At 35.7% G+C, this 18,170-nt stretch overlaps 3 protein-coding genes across 5 annotated transcripts; all 3 read left to right on the forward strand.

Annotated features, from left to right (window-relative positions):
- Positions 1-4,187: 4,187 nt before the first annotated feature.
- On the forward strand, positions 4,188-8,436 carry LOC140181398 (uncharacterized). The gene is made up of 7 exons (XM_072224952.1): positions 4,188-4,382; positions 4,560-5,667; positions 5,818-5,918; positions 6,336-6,894; positions 7,349-7,648; positions 7,712-7,917; positions 8,332-8,436. The coding sequence occupies exons 1-7, from the start codon at positions 4,188-4,190 to the stop codon at positions 8,434-8,436; spliced, it is 2,574 nt and encodes an 857-aa protein (XP_072081053.1).
- A 2,766-nt stretch (positions 8,437-11,202) lies between these two features.
- LOC112771449 (large ribosomal subunit protein uL30z) lies at positions 11,203-14,210 on the forward strand. 3 transcript variants are annotated; one of them, XM_025816203.2, is made up of 6 exons: positions 11,203-11,755; positions 12,129-12,317; positions 12,402-12,496; positions 12,578-12,715; positions 13,522-13,624; positions 13,701-14,210. In XM_025816203.2, exons 1-6 carry the CDS (start codon positions 11,741-11,743, stop codon positions 13,914-13,916), a joined length of 756 nt encoding a protein of 251 aa, XP_025671988.1. In that variant the 5' UTR covers positions 11,203-11,740; the 3' UTR covers positions 13,917-14,210. The 3 variants fall into 3 exon arrangements, with proteins under 3 accessions (XP_025671988.1, XP_072081873.1, XP_025671989.1); XM_072225772.1 differs by having other exon boundaries at positions 11,415-11,755; positions 11,885-12,317; XM_025816204.3 differs by having other exon boundaries at positions 11,432-11,755; positions 12,103-12,317.
- Positions 14,211-16,660: 2,450 nt separating this feature from the next.
- Positions 16,661-17,776, forward strand: LOC114925792 (uncharacterized). Its single transcript, XM_029294924.1, has one exon. The coding sequence runs from the start codon at positions 16,661-16,663 to the stop codon at positions 17,774-17,776; it is 1,116 nt and encodes a 371-aa protein (XP_029150757.1).
- Positions 17,777-18,170: the final 394 nt, after the last annotated feature.

Here is an 18,170-nt window from a genome sequence, read left to right on the forward strand (position 1 = left end):
AAAGGTCCACCATAACTATTGTCTTGATATGCATCATAGGATGGTCGTTGTCCAGGGTACTTTGGAAGGCGTTGTTGCTGAAAGGGTTGATCAAATCCTCGTGGCTCCTTCCATCTTTGATTATTTCGACCTTGATGCATGTTCCCATTATAGCTTCCAATCCTTACAACAATATTGGAAACAAACTCAAAGCGACAGGGGTGAGAACTCATAGTAGCTAATAAAAATTAAAAATAAAAATAAAAACAAAGAAACAAGCAAAAAGCAAATATTTACAATAACCAATAATAAGACACACGTTTGCAACTCCCCGGCAACGGCGCCATTTTGACGAAAGGATTCTCTGTCAATAAAAAATTTCACAAATTAAGCTCTCGTTGAAAGTATAGTTTCTAAACTAACAGAGAATCCTTTCATACAAAAGTTTTAGTTGTCATTTAAGCAAACCTAATAAAATTTATAACCGAAGTATTTAAACCTCGGGTCGTCTCTCAAGGAATTGTAGGGAAGTATGATTTATTATTGGTTATAGAAAAGTATCTTTGTTTTGGGTTTTTGAAATAAGGAATAAGTAATTTAAATGACAAGAAAAATAAATTAATAATTAAGAAAACTCTTGGCAAGGTATGAGAACTGAAAATTCCATCCCAGTTATCCTTATCAATTGTGATGAGAATTGTTCATTACTCCCACTTAGTTAACCCTTACTAATTAAAGGAAAGTCAAGTGGATTAATCAATGGGATTCCTCAAATCCTATTCAACTCCTATGGAAAGACTAGCTTTAGAGGGATCCAAATCAATCAGCAAATTTTAATTTTCAATCAACAAGGAGTTTGATAACTCAAGTGTCACCAATTACTCAACCAAAGCCAAAATGAGAGAAATCTAAATTATTTATATCATAAATAGAAGAAAGCAATCATAAATCTGAAATACTTCATTTTGCATTAAATAAGAAAATCAATTCTAACATGGAGTCCATAAATCAAATTGGAAAAATAAACAACTTAAAGTAATAGAATAAATAAAAGTAGAAGAGCAATTAAATTAAAGGAACATTGAACCTGGAATGAAGAAGAAGAAATTCTAATCCTAAGAGAAATCCTAAATCCTAAAACCTTAGAGAGAGGAGAGAGCCTCTCTCTCTAGAAAGCTACATCTAAAACCTAAAAATTGTGTATAATGAATGCATGATTGATGATTCAATTGATTCCCCCACTCTGTAGCCTCTAATCTGTGTTTTCTGGGCCGAAAACTAGGTTAAAAACAACCCAGAAATCTCCCCCAGCGCTTTCTGCAGATTTCTGCACGCGGCGTCCGTCACGCGTACGCGTCGTCCACGCGTGCGCGTCATTTGGCGATTTTCCTTGTCACGCGTACGCGTCAATCACGCGTATGCGTCACTTTATTTTTGTGCTAGGCACGCGTCCGGGTCATCCATGCGTGTGCGTCGCTACCAGTTTCTCAAAACTTCATTTTCTCGCGTTCCTTCCACTTTTGCATGTTTCCTTTCTGTCCTCTAATCCATTCCTGCCCTATAAAGCCTGAATATACTCAACACATAGATCACGACATCGAATGGTAATAAAGGATAATTAAAATTAACAGTTTTAAGGCCTAGGAAACATGTTTTCACATATATCACAGAATAAGGAAGGATTTGTAAAATCATGTAAATAATGTGAATAAGTGAGCAAAGACTTGATAAAAACCACTCAATTAAGCACAAGATAAATCATAAAATAGTGGTTTATCAAGTATCATATCCTTCTTATAAGTCTGGCCCAGTTTATGCTCCACCCATTATATGACCTGGTTATGGTCAGCTGGATTCTCAGCCAACCGCAAGTTATACACAAGTTGCTCCTAGTGGTTATATGATACAAGCCCTATGGGACAAACTGAGAACTGTCATATGCCAATTGGTCCAATTACAAGAGCAACAACTAAGAGAATAAAAGAAGGTTTTGCAAATATGGCTAAATCATGTGTTCAGGAGATGCATCAAGAATTGGGCAAGACAATGATTAACGATTATCAAAAGTCACACGTCTTACTATTTTACAAGATGTATTGAAGACTCTCATTAGTCAAGATGAATTAAAAGAGACATCACTTTCTTAGAATTTATTCTATATTTATTTTATTTTTGTTATTTGTTTGTTTTAGGCCCAATTATGATTTGGCCCATATTTTATTCTAGTGAACTTATGAGTTAGGGATTTAATTTTAAGAGGTATAAAAACCCTCTAAAACCTAGTAGCCATTTTTTTCCTTAATTTTAATGAATGAAATTTTCTTTGAGTTTCTTTGAGAAACTTGGGTGTGAACAGGTGAGGTAGAGTGATTCCCTTAACTGTTGCATCAGGAAATCAAATTGAGGTAGAGGAGTCCCTTTCTTTGATCTTCCATCTTATCCTGGGTTACGTTCCGTATCATTTGGTATCAGATTTCAGGTATTAGATTAATTTTCATTAGTCTATGTTCACCCTTTTTGTGTCCTATATAAATTTAAAAAAAAAATTTCAGCCACGCATAGTCACTTTATCCTTACGTCTTATTCTTTTCTTGTTGATTGGCTTTTAATTCCTTTCTCTAGGATTATTTTCTTTTCTTGCTGCCTTTGTGTTCATCATTATTCTTTTCGTCCTTCCTTTTTATTACTTTATTATCATTCTTCTCATTATTAGTAAAAAAAAAAAAGAGTACGCACTTTGAAGTTTTTTCTTATTATTAGTAAATTTTCTTTTGCCAACACACCTTGAATACCTACAAAAAAAAGACAAAAAAAAACAAAAAAAGAGTACATACTTGAGATTACATACTTTGAAATTTATACAGTAGCACTCAAGCAAAAAAAAAAAAACACACAAAAAAAAGCGTTGTGTTCTTATAAAAAAAACAAAGCAACAATCTCAAAAAAAAAAAATCATTACGTACGTTATTATTATTATTCTTATTCTTATTATTTTTTTTATTATTCTTATCTTTTGTCTTTTGTGTCTTTGTCCCTTTTTATTATTCTGTCCATCTTTTCCACTTATCATTGTGTCGGATTTTCTCTATCTTTTATTTTTATTTGATTTCTAAAGTGCAACAGTCAAAGAGATTCAAGAGTGGTAAAAGGCAAAAGTGGTAAGTTCAATAGAGGGTAAAAGCCAATTTTGAGAATAAATACGAGTATCCATCTTTGAGTGAAACACGTGAGCGAGTGATTGTGAGGTCCTTTTATAACATTTTTATTACAGGTTCATTGTTATGGCAGCTAATTCCGAAGATACTTTAGTTGACATGGAGTTGATGCAAAGGGCCATTCAACACTTAACTAATCGCTTGACTGAATTGGAAGCATGGAAGCAAGAGGTGACACAGACACTATCCAAGATTACTAAACAAGGACCTTTCCGGAATCGGCGTCAGAATCATGTACCTTCTGATGATGACTCTAATGGGGTTATAACACCTCGACATAAAAGTCAAGATAGCAATATCAACGCTATCAAGATGCAAATACCACCATTCAAAGGGAGAAATGATCCTGAAGTTTATTTGGAGTGGGAACGTAAGGTGGAAAGAACTTTTGCTTGTCATAATTACTCTGAGGCAAAAAAGGTTCGTTTGGCAGCAGTTGCATTCTCTGACTATGCCTTGCTTTGGTAGGATGAACTAGTGAAGACACGACGACGGAATGATGATCACCCTATAGAGTCTTGGGATCTTATGAAGCGCCTCATGAAGAAACGATTTGTGCCTCCGTACTACTACAGGGAAGTGCATCAGAAGTTACATCGACTGACTCAAGGCTCCAAGTCCGTTGAAGACTACCATAAGAAAATGGAAATGCTTATGATTACTGCCAACATAGAAGAGGACACTGAGGTTACTATGGCACGATTTATGGGTGGTTTGAATAGAGAAATTGCTGATGTGGTGGAGTTACATCATTATGTGGAGATGGAGGATTTGGTCAGTATGGCAATGAAGGTGGAGAGGCAATAACAAAGAAGAGCACCAAGAGGATTATCGCATGCTAATCCAAAGTGGGAGTCTCGTAGTGCTAACACAACAAAGACTAAGGGTGTTGAATCCAATGCATTGCTTGATGCTACGAAGAAGAAAGGTAATTCCAACTCTTCTTCTGCTACTTCTAGACATCGAGATATTAAATGCTTCAAGTGTCATGGTATGGGTCATTATGCTAGTGATTGCCCAAATAGGAGATTGATGGTTATTAGAGGAGATAATATTGTGTTTGATTCTGATCATGGTGATGACTCTGATCATAATAGTATGCCATCTTTGGAGGATTGTTCTGATGGTGATGTTGAGTATGCAGTCCATGGTGAATCTCTTGTTGTTAGACGTGCTTTGAATTTGCAGGTGAAAGAAGATAGTCTAGAGCAAAGCCACAATCTTTTTCACACTAGATGCTTGGTGGGTGGAAAAGTGTGTAGTCTAATTATTGATGGCGGGAGTTAGACTAATGTGGCTAGTACACTTATGGTGGAGAAATTGGGTTTGACATGTGTTCAACATCCTAAACCATATACGTTGCAGTGGTTGAATGACAGTGGAGAGATCAAGGTTGACAAACAGGTGACAATTGCATTCTCTGTTGGCAAGTATGTTGATGAGGCATTGTGTGATGTGGTGCCAATGCAAGCTTGTCATTTATTATTGGGGCGACCTTGGCAGTTCGACCGTCGAGCACTTCATGATGGTTACACGAATCGATTTTCCTTTGATTTTAATGGTCGCAAGATCACTCTTGCTCCTTTATCACCTAAGGAGGTTTACCTTGACCAGTTGAAGCTTCAACAGGATACCAAGAGAAACATGGGATGTGAGATCACAGAAAAATCTGAGAGAAAAGAGGCTATGAGAGAAAAGAATATAGCAAAAGGCCCAAAGGTGAGTGAAAAGAAAGAAAAGAGTCCATGTCATGAGAGTAGTACAAATACAAAAAAAATTGAGAAGGTTGAGAGCAAATTGTGTTTCTTCGCAAAAGAGAAAGATTCAAAGAGTGCTTTAATAGGCAAGAAAGCTTTGTTTATGGTTCGGTTTAGGGATACTTTATTCTCTGACACTGACCTTAACCTAGATTTGCCAAATAGCTTTGTCTCTTTGTTGCAGGAATTTGCCGATGTCTTTCCTACTGACGTACCATGTGGTTTGCCTCCATTACGTGGGATTGAGCACCAAATTAATTTTATTCCTGGTGCTAGCATTCCTAATAGACCAGCCTATAGGAGTAATTCTGAAGAGACAAAGGAGCTTCAAAGGCAAGTGGATGAGTTATTAGCCAAAGGTCATATATGGGAGAGTATGAGTCCATGTGCTGTACCAGTTTTGTTGGTTCCAAAGAAGGATGGTACTTGGCGAATGTGTGTGGATTGTCATGCAGTCAATAAAATTATGATAAAGTATCGTTATCCTATCCCTAGGTTAGATGACATGCTTGATGAGTTATATGGTGCATGCATATTCACTAAAATTGATTTGAAAAGTGGGTATCATCAAATTAGAATGAAATCAGGGGATGAATGGAAGACTACATTTAAAACAAAACATGGGTTATATGAGTGGTTAGTAATGCCTTTTAGGTTAACTAATGCCCCTAGTACTTTTATGCGTCTAATGAACCATGTTTTGCGAGACTTTTTGGGTAAATTTGTTGTTGTTTATTTTGATGATATTCTCATTTATAGCACTTGTTTGGATGACCACTTGTCACATGTTTCAGCTGTTTTGGAAGTGCTTCGAAAAGAAAAATTATATGCTAATCTTAAAAAGTGCACTTTTTGTATTGATCGAGTTATATTTCTTGGTTTTGTTGTGAGCGCGAGTGGAATTGAAGTTGATGAGAAAAAGGTAAAGGCTATTCGTGAATGGCCAACGCCTAAGAATGCTTCTGAGGTACGAAGTTTTCATAGGTTAGCTGGGTTTTATAGAAGATTTGTAAAAAATTTTTCTACCATTGCTGTGCCTCTCACAGAGGTTATAAAAAAGGATGTTGGATTTAAATGGGAAAGAGAACAAGACATTGCATTTCATGCCCTAAAAGACTGTTTGTGTTCTGCTCCTATTCTTGTTTTACCTAACTTTGATAAAACCTTTGAGATTGAATGTGATGCTTCTGGGATCGGTATAGGTGCTGTTTTAATGCAGGAAAAACGAGCCATTGCCTTCTTCAGTGAAAAGTTGAATTTAGCTCAGCGTAAATATTCAACATATGACAAAGAATTATATGCTTTGGTTCGGGCTTTAGAGGTTTGGCAACACTACCTCTTACCTAAGGAGTTTATGATTCACACGGATCATGAATCTTTGAAGCACTTAAAAGGACAAGGTAAGCTTGATAAAAGACATGCTAAATGGGTGGAATTTATTGAAACATTTCCTTATGTGATTGCCTTTAAACAAGGTAAAGATAATGTCGTTGCTGATGCTTTATCTTGGAGGTATGCTTTGATTACTACACTTACCTCTAAGTTATTGGGATTTGAGTTTTTAAAGGAGTTGTATGTCACTGATTCTGACTTTTCTGCTATTTATGCCTCTTGTGAACATAGTGCATTTAACAAATTTTATAGACATGAAGGTTTTCTGTTTCGTGGTAATAGAATTTGTGTGCCTGCTTGTTCTGTGAGGGACTTACTTGTTCTTGAATCACATAATGGGGGTTTGATGGGTCATTTTGGTGTGCAAAAGACATTGGATGTGTTATCTGAACATTTTTACTGGCCACGCATGCGTAGAGATGTTGAAAAATTTTGTGCTAAGTGTGTTGCATGTAAACAGGCTAAATCTAAGTCTTTACCACATGGTTTGTATGCCCCTTTACCTGTTCCTATGCATCCGTGGGTTGATATTTCTATGGATTTTGTTCTTGGTTTGCCTCGAACAAAAAAAAGGTCGAGATAGCATTTTTGTTGTGGTAGACAGATTTAGTAAAATGACTCATTTTATTGCATGCCATAAAACTGATGATGCAACAAATATTGCTGATCTGTTCTTTAGAGAGGTTGTGTGTTTGCATGGTGTTCCCCAAACTATTGTTTATGATCGTGACGTAAAATTTTTGAGTCATTTTTAGAAAGTTTTATGGGGTAAATTAGGCACAAAATTATTATACTCCACTACTTGTCATCCTCAAACTGATGGTCAAACTGAAGTAGTAAATAGAACATTAGGGACCTTATTACGTGCTGTTGTTGGTAAGAATTTGAAAACTTGGGAAGATTGTTTACCTTTTATTGAGTTTGCTTATAATAGAACTATTCATTCTTCTACTGGATTTTCTCCTTTTGAACTTGTTTATGGTTTTAATCCTTTAACTATTTTAGACTTATTACCTTTGCCTTTGAGTGATATTGTTACCTTGGATGTAGAAGGTAAAGCTGAAAAGGTTAAAGCAATGCACTTGAAAGCACGTGAATCGCTTGAACAGAAAAATAAGTTGATAGCCCAACGGGTGAATAAAGGTCGAAGACAACTTATCTTTGAACCTGGTGACTGGGTATGGGTTCATTTGAGAAAGGAGAGATTTCCTACTCAAAGAAAATCCAAGTTAGACCCTAGGGGTGATGGTCCATTTCAAGTGCTCGAAAGGGTCAATAACAATGCTTACAAGATTGACCTTCCGGGTGAGTATAATGTATCGGCTACTTTTAATGTCTCTGACCTATCTCCTTTTGCTTGTGATGCAGATTCGAGGACGAATCTTTTTCAGGAGGGAGGGAATGATACGAGCCCTATGGGACAAACTGAGAACTATCATATGCCAATTGGTCCAATTACAAGAGCAACAACTAAGAGAATAAAAGAAGGTTTTACAAATATGGCTAAATCATGTGTTCAGGAGATGCATCAAGAATTGGGCAAGACAATGATTAACGATTATCAAAAGTCACACGTCTTACTATTTTACAAGATGCATTGAAGACTCTCATTAGTCAAGATGAATTAAACGAGACATCACTTTCTTAGAATTTATTCTATATTTATTTTATTTTTGTTATTTGTTTGTTTTATGCCCAATTATGATTTGGCCCATATTTTATTCTAGTGAACTTATGAGTTAGGGATTTAATTTTAAGAGGTATAAAAACCCTCTAAAATCTAGTAGCCATTTTTTTTCCTTAATTTTAATGAATGAAATTTTCTTTGAGTTTCTTTGAGAAACTTGGGTGTGAACAGGTGAGGTAGAGTGATTTCCTTAACTGTTGCATCAGGAAATCAAATTGAGGTAGAGGAGTCCCTTTCTTTGATCTTCCATCTTATCCTGGGTTACGTTCCGTATCATTATAGGTTGTACTCTTTTACATAGCAAGCTTACACCGACCAACATGCTCCTAACAACAATGCAGGTTATGGCTACCAGGCACCCCAAGATCCTGCCTATGCTAGTGGCACTGCAACCACATATATATAGTGTAGCACCAAGTGGTCATCCAGGATTATGTTCAACCTGCACCAACTCAGATTGGCTATGAGCAGTCTATTCCCCAGTCTGTTGGTTATGTAGTTGTACAGGCGAGTACTCCAGCTACATATGGCAAGACAGTGTCCCCTTAGCCTACTTACCAGTTAATGCAGAATTAGAATACCACAACTAAACCGGCAAGTGCACTGGGTCGTACCAAGTAATACCTCAGGTGAGTAAGGATCGATCCCACGAGGATTGATGGATCAAGCAACAATGGTTGATTAATTTACTTAGTTAGACAAGCAGAAAAGAGTGTTTGGGTCTCAATTGCTTTAAACAGTAAATTCAGAAAATTAGAAAAGAAGCAGTAAATGGGTTGTGAAATATATGAGTAAAACAGTTAAGGTTTCAGAGATGTTTATTTTCTGGATTAACTTTTCTTACCAACTACTTTAATCATGAAAGATTCAATTCATGAAAAATTATATGTGACTAAACTCTAATTCCTTAAACCTTTTTAGTCTCCTCTAACCTTCATCAACCGCCAATTCCTTGGTCACTTGACTCTGATTAGAGGGTTAAGTTCAAAACTAATTTATGTGCCACAGAAATCCTAATTATCTAAATATAAGATGATTATATGTCACATATCCTGTTAAGTACAGATAATTAGTGATTTAGGAGAATTTGTTTTCAAGCTGTTGTTAAGGTAAATTGCTTTTTCAAGGTTTACAAAAACTCAATTAGAATAAGGATCATACTTCCGTTCCACCCAGATTCATAAGACGAAGAACGAAAATAATTTCTTGGAATTGAAATTAATACATGAATTAAAATAGAAAAGTAATAGTATCAATCCATACAATAAACAGAGCTCCTAACCTTAACAGTGGAGGTTTAGTTGCTCATGGTTTAGAGAGAAAACAAGGATTCTGAAAAACTGTAAAAGTGCAGAATGAGGTAAGAGAGAAGAGAAGAGTCCTCGAAGGGCTAAATCTTTTTCCTTTTATATCTAATCCTAATTAATGTAAAATATACTTTCTAAAACTAAATAATATATTTTCCTATTGTAAAATAAAATAAAATTTAATCAAAATAAATAAAATTGATTTTGTGCTGCTCCTTGGACGAATAGGAACCACCTTAGGATTAGTTGTGGCGCTAAACTTGGGATGGGCCAAGTTTGGCGCCACCATACCCGTATAAAATCTAACAATTACAGTGATCATGAAGTCAAATTTAGGAAATTCCAAGTTTGACTTCACTTCAACGCCATAAAATTCCTGGGGTGAGTGATCATGAAGCCAAACTTGGAATATTCCAAATTTGACTTGATGCAGTGATTCTTGAGTCGCGTGAGTGTGGCGCCAAATTTGGAATTTTCCAAGTTTGGCTTCACTGAGACCAAATGCAATGGGAGATTATAGCGCTCTTGGCGCCACTTCTTTGGATTTGTCGTGGCTCTGTTTTTTCACGTAAATTCTGTCAAATTTATTCAAAATGCTATTTGAAATAAACTAAATTATACACAATTCAAAGTAGCATTTATAATGACTAAAAAATATTTAAATATTGATTAAACTTATAAATTTAAATACAAATTCACTTAAAAAAAAAGGAAAAATGCTCCACGCATCACCGTTATGACTCCGCCCAAATGTATGATGCACTGCGATAATTGTTTTTGTAGTGACCGCATTATTATAGTATTAGATGCTATAGTTGATGTCTTAGAACCAACTTGGGTTGGTCGAGTGGTCAGCTCATTTGTTCGCTTAAACAAATGTTGGGGGTTTGAATCCCGCCTTGTACATGCAGCAACCCATTGGCCAGCGACAAACTCTTAAATAGAGCTCCGATCTGCGACGGATTAATCCTTTGTCTGTTGGACTGGAGGATACCATGGAAAAAAAAAAGTTGACGTCTTAGTGTAACTTTTTATTTGCTGTAATCTGTACCGCATCATATTATGGACATCACAAGATCTAATTTTTCATCGGTGCACTGAATGCTTTTGTTTATCATCAATGTGTTCCTAATTAATATGCTCTAAACTGTCAATCTGAGATTTGGTTATAAGAATTTGAAAAAATATAGCTAGTATGAGTAAAACATAATCTACTGGTAGACGAAACTGATCAATAGTTTTTAAAACTGGGCAGCTAGATTAGCAATATAAGCCAATAATAATTACAAATGTTGAAAAATTATATTTATTTTAATAATTTTTATTTATATAATTGTTTTTTAAAATAATTGATTATACGAGATAATTAATTTGTTTGGATATTTTAACTGAAGTAATTTTAAGATAATTTATTGTATTTGAAATATATGAAAAAATGGATTATTTTAAGTGATATAATCACAAAAAATGAGTATGAAATTATTATTTGAATTATTTAATATTATTATTTTATATGTATCTTAGAAGTTAGTTTTCTTTTTTATACTATTTTGGACAATATTATAATTTTGTTGCAATTAAATAAAATTCACTTGCCTTTGAAAAAAAAAATTATGAATCAGTCATCAAGTATAAATATATATTTGATATCTTATAAAAAAATTATACTATTGTAAATTATTTTGTTGAATGGTTTTCATCCAGGAAAACAAAAATTCCTAGAAAAGAGTTCAAAGGGGCTATCTATATGGTCTCACTAGAATTTTGGATAATTGTAATTTAATAGGACTAGTTGTTTGAGTTTCGGACACCTAACCCAACAAAGAAGTAACGTTTAAATGCGAAAGGACGTTATCTTTTTCAACCTTTGCTAGCGCCATCGCCACTCTAGGAGTCTAGGAGTATAAGTACCGAACCAATGCTAAACCAAAATTTACCACAATCGAATTAAAAGAAAAACGTTTTTTTATAAAACTGACCGGTTCGGTCGGTTTTCGATTGACGCGATGAAACCGAACCGAACCAAACTGAACGGAGGGTTAGCCTACAGTGATGGGATTTTACTATTTTGGCCCTTAACCTAGAAACAAAACCCTGGCCCTAACCTTAAGCGAGTCACGCGGCACCTCCCTCCCTCATTTTTTTTTTGTTCTGAATTCCCATCCTTCCCTCGATGTATGCTCTGAGAGAGTGAGCACTGAGCAGTCCATCCTCCATTCGACCATTCCTCCTCCTCCATCCTTCTCACGCAGGAGCAGTGGTGCCTTCGTCATCGCGAGTCCCAACCGCAGCGCTCTTCTCCGTCGCAGCCGTAGCAGAGAGCGCCAGCCGTCGTGATAAACCGAGCAGCCCTCTCCTCGCCGAGCAATAGCAGAAGTTCAAGACCTCTCCTGCAACTCAACAATGTCTTCTTCGGAGGTCAGTATATTCACCAATTTTTGGAGTAAATTTGTTGCTGTTACTGGCCCTAATTTGTTGTTGGTGGTCCTAATTTTTTATTTGATAATAATTCCTAATTTTTGGTTTTTTGTTGTTGTTTGAGAACAGATTTTTGGTTAGAGCACTGATATAGTGATAGTTGTATCTGAATCTTTGTTAATTTGATGTTGCTGCTCCTAATCTGTTGTTGATGGTCCTAATTTTTAGTTTTCAGTAAAATTTGTTGTTATTGCTGGTCCTAATTTGTTGGGATTTCTCATCTACTATACCTTCTTCGCCGGTGACTCTCTCTTCTCTCTGTGTGTGTGTGTGCTCTAATTTCTAAGCTGCAAGGTTTGTATGCAAATAGCAGAATATGGCAGAAGAGGAATCAAAACCATTGAACTTCATACCAGAGGTTATACTCAAGAAGCGAAAAAGCAACGAAGCATGGGCTCTTAGGAAAAAGGCTCAATTAGAGCGCTCCAACTTCCAACCTAACAAGAACAAGGACGCTACCATAAAAAAGCCCGAGGATTTTGTTATTCAATATCGCAACATGGTAACTCCTATCACTCTCTGTCTCTGCCAGAACATGATTCATTCTATTTCTGAGTTGCGTGATTGTTGCTATAATCATGTGTAGGAGCTGGACCTTATTAGAATGAAGCGCAGAGTAAAGAGGAAACTTCCACAGCTGAACTCAGACTCCAAGCCCTTAATTGTCATTCGGATTCACGGGTGTGTACCTCTCTCATTGTCTCTCCTTTTTGGTTATGTGAATACAAGGAAGTGTTTGTATCCTCCCTTTTGTTATTTTAGGAAAAATGATATGCATCCGAAAACAAGAAAGAATTTGTACAGCTTGGGGTTGAGAAGAGTATTCAATGCTGTCTTTTTGAAGCCATCAGATGGAGTGTTAGCCAAGTTGCAGAGGGTGGAACCATTTGTTACCTATGGGTAAGACCAACATTTTTTTAATTTGTTCTATAACTAGTTAAATATAAATATTTGTTATGGGGTGATTATGTTTCTAGCTGTCATTGGCAAGGGTAGCTTTATGGAGCTTCCATAAAATTTGAAGTTGAATTGGTTTTTAGCTGTGGAGTTGTATAGAATTAGGAGTGTGTTTTGTGTTGGTACCGAACTATTAAATTTGGAATTATCACTTCAAGTTAACTGCAGTTGGTTGTATTATATCTTCCATCCTGGGGCTGAAACATTTACTATTATATAATTGTATATTATGTAGTTTATTATGTCTTGATATGAATAGAATTTTTCGCTTCAATTGTAGGCATAGCAAGGTCAAATGAGTTACTTGATAACTTATATACGATATTTTGTGTTTCATATCTATTTGGTAGTTGCTTTTTTATGTTGAAGATATTTTGTACTGAAGATTTTAACTATTATTATACTACATAAGTTTTAGTTAATTATAAGTTGTTTTAATTTAACTTCAGACTTGAGACCAAGTAACTAGCTACATTGCTTGTGAGTGAACCTAAGATGCTCATGGGAGTCAGGACTACATTAATGTAAATAAAACTAGAGAAAGTTTATTAGATGAATATGATTGAAATTTCCATATGGATGTTTATGTATTGTTGATGTTAGATTGTTAGTTGGGCTTATCTGTGTTGAAGAATAAATCTTCAAATAATGGCTCAGTGTTTACTTATTACGTATAGTATCGTAAGTAATGGTTTAGCGGATGATGTTAAAATTATTCTTGATTTCTTGAAAATCTGTTTCTTTTGTAGATACCCAAATCTTAAGAGCATAAAGGAGCTAATCTACAAGAAGGGGCACATGAAAATAGAGAAGCGGAAAGTTCCGTTGACAGATAATAACATTGTTGAGCAGGTAATATATGGTGTTCCTCGTTTAACTGTGATTTCCCCCTTCATTGTATTTGCGATTAATATTCTTTTATTTGTAGGAATTGGGGAAGTATGGTATTGTATGCATAGAAGACATGGTGCATCAGATATATAATGTTGGTCCACACTTTAAGGAAGTTATCCAACTTATGTGGCCCTTCGATCTCAACAAACCAGTCGGAGGATTGACAGGATCAAAAACCCTTTTCAAGGATGGTGGAGACTCTGGGAATCGGGAGGATGTCATCAACGAATTAATCTCTAAAATGAATTAACCTTGATCATATATATTGTATCAAAATTTTGATCATGTTTTTGATGCCCCTAGGATCTTGGCTTCAAGGTATCTCATTTTCTAGTTACTATTGATATTGATGTTCTTCAGATAAATTAAGATATGTTAGTCTTTCTTTTCTTTTGCTCTGTGTTTTGATTACCAATTTTTTTGACTTAAATGGTGTTTAAATTTTAGAGAAGTAATATATTACTGATGATATTTCAATGTATTAGAACAAATAGATAATATCAAATGTAGATTTCATAACTAATGAGAAGTGCTGTTAGATTAATGCTGCTTGTCTCATCTTTTCTTCGGTCCTTGTCTTATCAAATCCGGTTATCTTTAATTAAAAGAATTAAAAGTAATAAAAAAAATTTAGAAGATGAAATTTGAACTATGCTGGCTAATGAAACAAATATAAATAAATATCCAAATTACATACTTACATTAGTTAATGTATTTTAAATTTGGATTTTTTAAATAAAATAAAAATTTTAATTTTAGAAAAACATTAATCTATCTTTATTTTTCAAGATCTATTTTTTTTTCATTGGAAAAAGTTCCATCCCAACCCCTAGGCAAGCTGAATAAAATTAGTTATAATTCGCCTTAGCCTTAGGTGAATTTCATGCAACCCACCAAATTGGGACAGAAAAATTGGTTATAAACTTTTAGAGTGGAATCATACAATAATAGACATATAAAACTAACAGCTCCAACCACGAAAAAAAAAAAAATAGCCGTTTTCTCTCCGTACAACTTTCATTTTCTGTCCGTTTGAAATTTTTCCAGCCTGATGTCCGGTGCCGGAGGTCCTACGGGACCCTCTCATGAGCATCAACAAGACCAACTTAAGAGAAGTATTAAAAAGGTAAGAAAAGATGGAGAAGGTTTTACTGGCACTCAACTTCTCCTACCAAGAGATGAGGAATGGATGCGAGACAGCATGGAATTAGAGGGGAACTTTAAAGCTGAAAAATCTTTTGCCCAAATGGTAAGAGGTGGACTCACTAAAGACCAAATGGAAGAAGACATCATTGAACTTAGTAAAGAAGGAAACATAAGCAGTGAAGATGGCAAAGAAGAGAAAGAGCATCGAGAAGAGGAAACTGACACTTGCAACACAGAGAACATAAGAGTAGAGAAGACTAAAGAGGGCCTCTATAATATCGTCATTAGTGATGCACTGATGCTATTGAGAGAGAACTTTGGAAGCCATGGTGGAATACCTTAATAGTAAAGTTGATGGGTAAAAGGGTGGGATATGCTGTCAAAAGAAGGTTAGAGGCCATGTGGAACAAAAAAGGGACCGTAGACGTTATTGACTTAAGCAACGATTTTTATCTAGTCAAATTCTATGCTAGTGAGGATTTTGACTTTGCCCTCATGGAGGGGCTTTGGAAGGTTTATGACCACTACCTAACTGTCAGGCTGTGGGAGCCAAATTTTAATCCACTAAGAGCTATAATTGACAAAATCACAGCATGGGTGAGGTTACCGGGTTTGCCGATTGAGCTTTATAACGGAACCATATTGAGGAAAATAGGTAATCTTATTGGAAGAACGGTAAAGGTTGATAATAACACAGCCAATCTGTGTAGAGGAAAATTCGCCCTGCTATGTGTAGAGGTAGATCTCACCAAACCTTTGATGGGAAAGTATTTGATTAATGGAGAAGAGTACCATGTGGAGTATGAAGGAATCCACCAAATCTGTTTTATATGTGGAAGAATAGACCATGATCAACAGCATTGCAATATAAGAAAAGAGAAAGAGGTGGCAGCAGGAGTGGAAAGCAGCGAACAAAGCACATATGAAAAAGAAGAAAATCAGTATGAAAAACAAAATGAGCAAATTGCAGAAGAACCAGCAATGGAAAATAATTTGAACAAAAAAGAGAAAAGCAAGCAAATTATGATAGAGCAGAATGACAACTATGGAGCATGGATGGTAGTGCAGAGGCCAAAAAGGGGAAAGAAGAATGAAGAAACCAAACAGGGAGGTGGATCAAGCAGAGCTAAAGAGAAGCAAAGCAACAAAGAAAACCAGTCCAGATATAGTGTTCTACAAGTGGAAGACTCGACACCAGAGCATGAGGAAAGGATTGAAGTAGCACAAGGAGAAGAGCAAGGAAACAACAATGATACTACAAAGGAAAACAAAACGACAAAAAGAGAAAATACACAAACAAAAAGAAGAAGAACGCAGAAAACAAACAGATCCAACCCAAAGGAAAAATAACAGAAGTGGATAATAGTAAAACAGGTAGTAAAGCTACAGGAAGTTCCTTGACAGCACCACAATACAAGAAATAAGGAGAAAGACAAATAGAAAAAAAAGCACACAACAAAGACCACAAAGAAGTCATTCACCATGAAGAAAATTGGGTAGAGGAAAATTTCTCTTCACCAACAATAATGGAAGAAGAGATTGCACCCTCAATCCAATCCCCACCAAATGAAAGAAAACCACCTGATCCCATGATCACAGATGAAGGAGGAAAGGAGATGATGGAGACAGAGAACGAAGAGAAAGATACACATCAAAGCTTACTTAAGGGAGTTGATTTTACAACCCCTGTCAATAGTGTGCTGAATGACACTCAGATGCACTTAGCCTGATGTGGTTTCTTATGTATCCTTTGGTTTTTATTTATTTTTTCGTTTCTGTTTAATGATTAGTTTAATTTGGAATGTGAGAGGTGCGGCTAGTGGTACTTTTAGACGCACTCTTAAAAATATGATAAACCAATACAAACCTGACATCACTATTCTTCTTGAAATTAAATGTAGTAGAGATACAGCCACTAGAGTTATTCAACATCTTGGTTTTACTAAATCCATAAGAGAGGAAGCTCAAGGGTTTGTGGGTGGAATTTGGATTCTCTGGAATAGGATGGACATTGACATCACCATGATGGAAATGCATAGTCAATACATACATGTTAGAGTTCAAGTCAACGGAGAGAAAGAAAGGTATTTAACTGCGGTCTATGCTAGTCCAAATAATCAAATCAGAAAACTTTTGTGGCCAAAGCTTGTGCACATTGCGAACTCAATGGCAGGAGATTGGCTCGTAGCTGGAGATTTTAATGAAATTAAGGAAGCATCGGAAAAGAAAGGAGGGGCAGCTGTGAATATCAGAGCTTGCAATATTTTTTCAAATTGGATCAATAGTTGCAGACTCATAGATCTAGGGTTCGTTGGCCCTAGATTTACCTGGAAAGGTCCTAAATGGGAAGGTCAAGACAGAGTCTTTAAGAGACTGGATAGAGCCCTATCAAACCACTTTTGGAGAACGAGATTTCATAAAGCGACTACTGAAGTTCTTACCAGAACAAACTCAGATCATCATCCCATCCTCATTCAGAATGTGAAGCTTATTAACGGAGAAGGAAAAAAGCCCTTTAGATTTGAGGCTATGTGGACTCACCATCCAGACTTTCAACACTGCCTCAAAGACAGCTGGAACAGAGATAATACACTCCCTTCGGCATTAAGAAACCTAAAGAATGATCTGCTGAAGTGGAATAAAGATATTTTTGGAAACATATTCAAAGCTAATAGAACTATATTGAACAGAATCACAGGGATCCAAAGGAGTGCCTCTTATGGAAATAACCCCTTTTTGGAGGAGTTAGAGCAAAAATTAAATAAAGAACTCAATGACATTTTGGATAGAGAGAAAACCTTTTGGATGCAGAAATCTAGGCAAAATTGGATTATCGAGGGAGATAGAAATACTAGATACTATCATACAAAAACCATCGTAAGAAGAGGAAAGAATAAGATTTTAAAGTTAAGAGATACAAACGAAAATTGGATAGAAGATGAAGATACCTTAAAGACTCACTGACGAACGATTGTCCCCAAGGGTGTATTGGTAAAGATTTTCTTCAATAAAATTGCGTTGCAAGTATAGCTCTACCAACAACAATCCTCGGGTGTCAAATTTAGAAGAGGGATTTGGTTGTCACAAGTTCAACCCTAATAGAAATAACCGAAGTATTCAAACCTCGGGTCGTCTCACAAGGAATGGGCAAACATATGCTTCAACATTAGTTAGAAATCCGGGGTTGTGAGTTATGAGCATGAAAATAAATGGGAATCTTAACAAGCAAGTAATCTTAAATTGCAACAAACTAATTCAATTAACTAAGCAAAACATGAGCAATTCCAATGAATAAGTAACATTCCACTTAATTCTATTATAAACCAAACAAGTAACTATAACTAAAGCAAATAATTGA

Source organism: Arachis hypogaea, chromosome 18 (genome assembly GCF_003086295.3).
Source record: "Arachis hypogaea cultivar Tifrunner chromosome 18, arahy.Tifrunner.gnm2.J5K5, whole genome shotgun sequence".
Classification (NCBI taxonomy): Eukaryota; Viridiplantae; Streptophyta; class Magnoliopsida; order Fabales; family Fabaceae; genus Arachis; species Arachis hypogaea.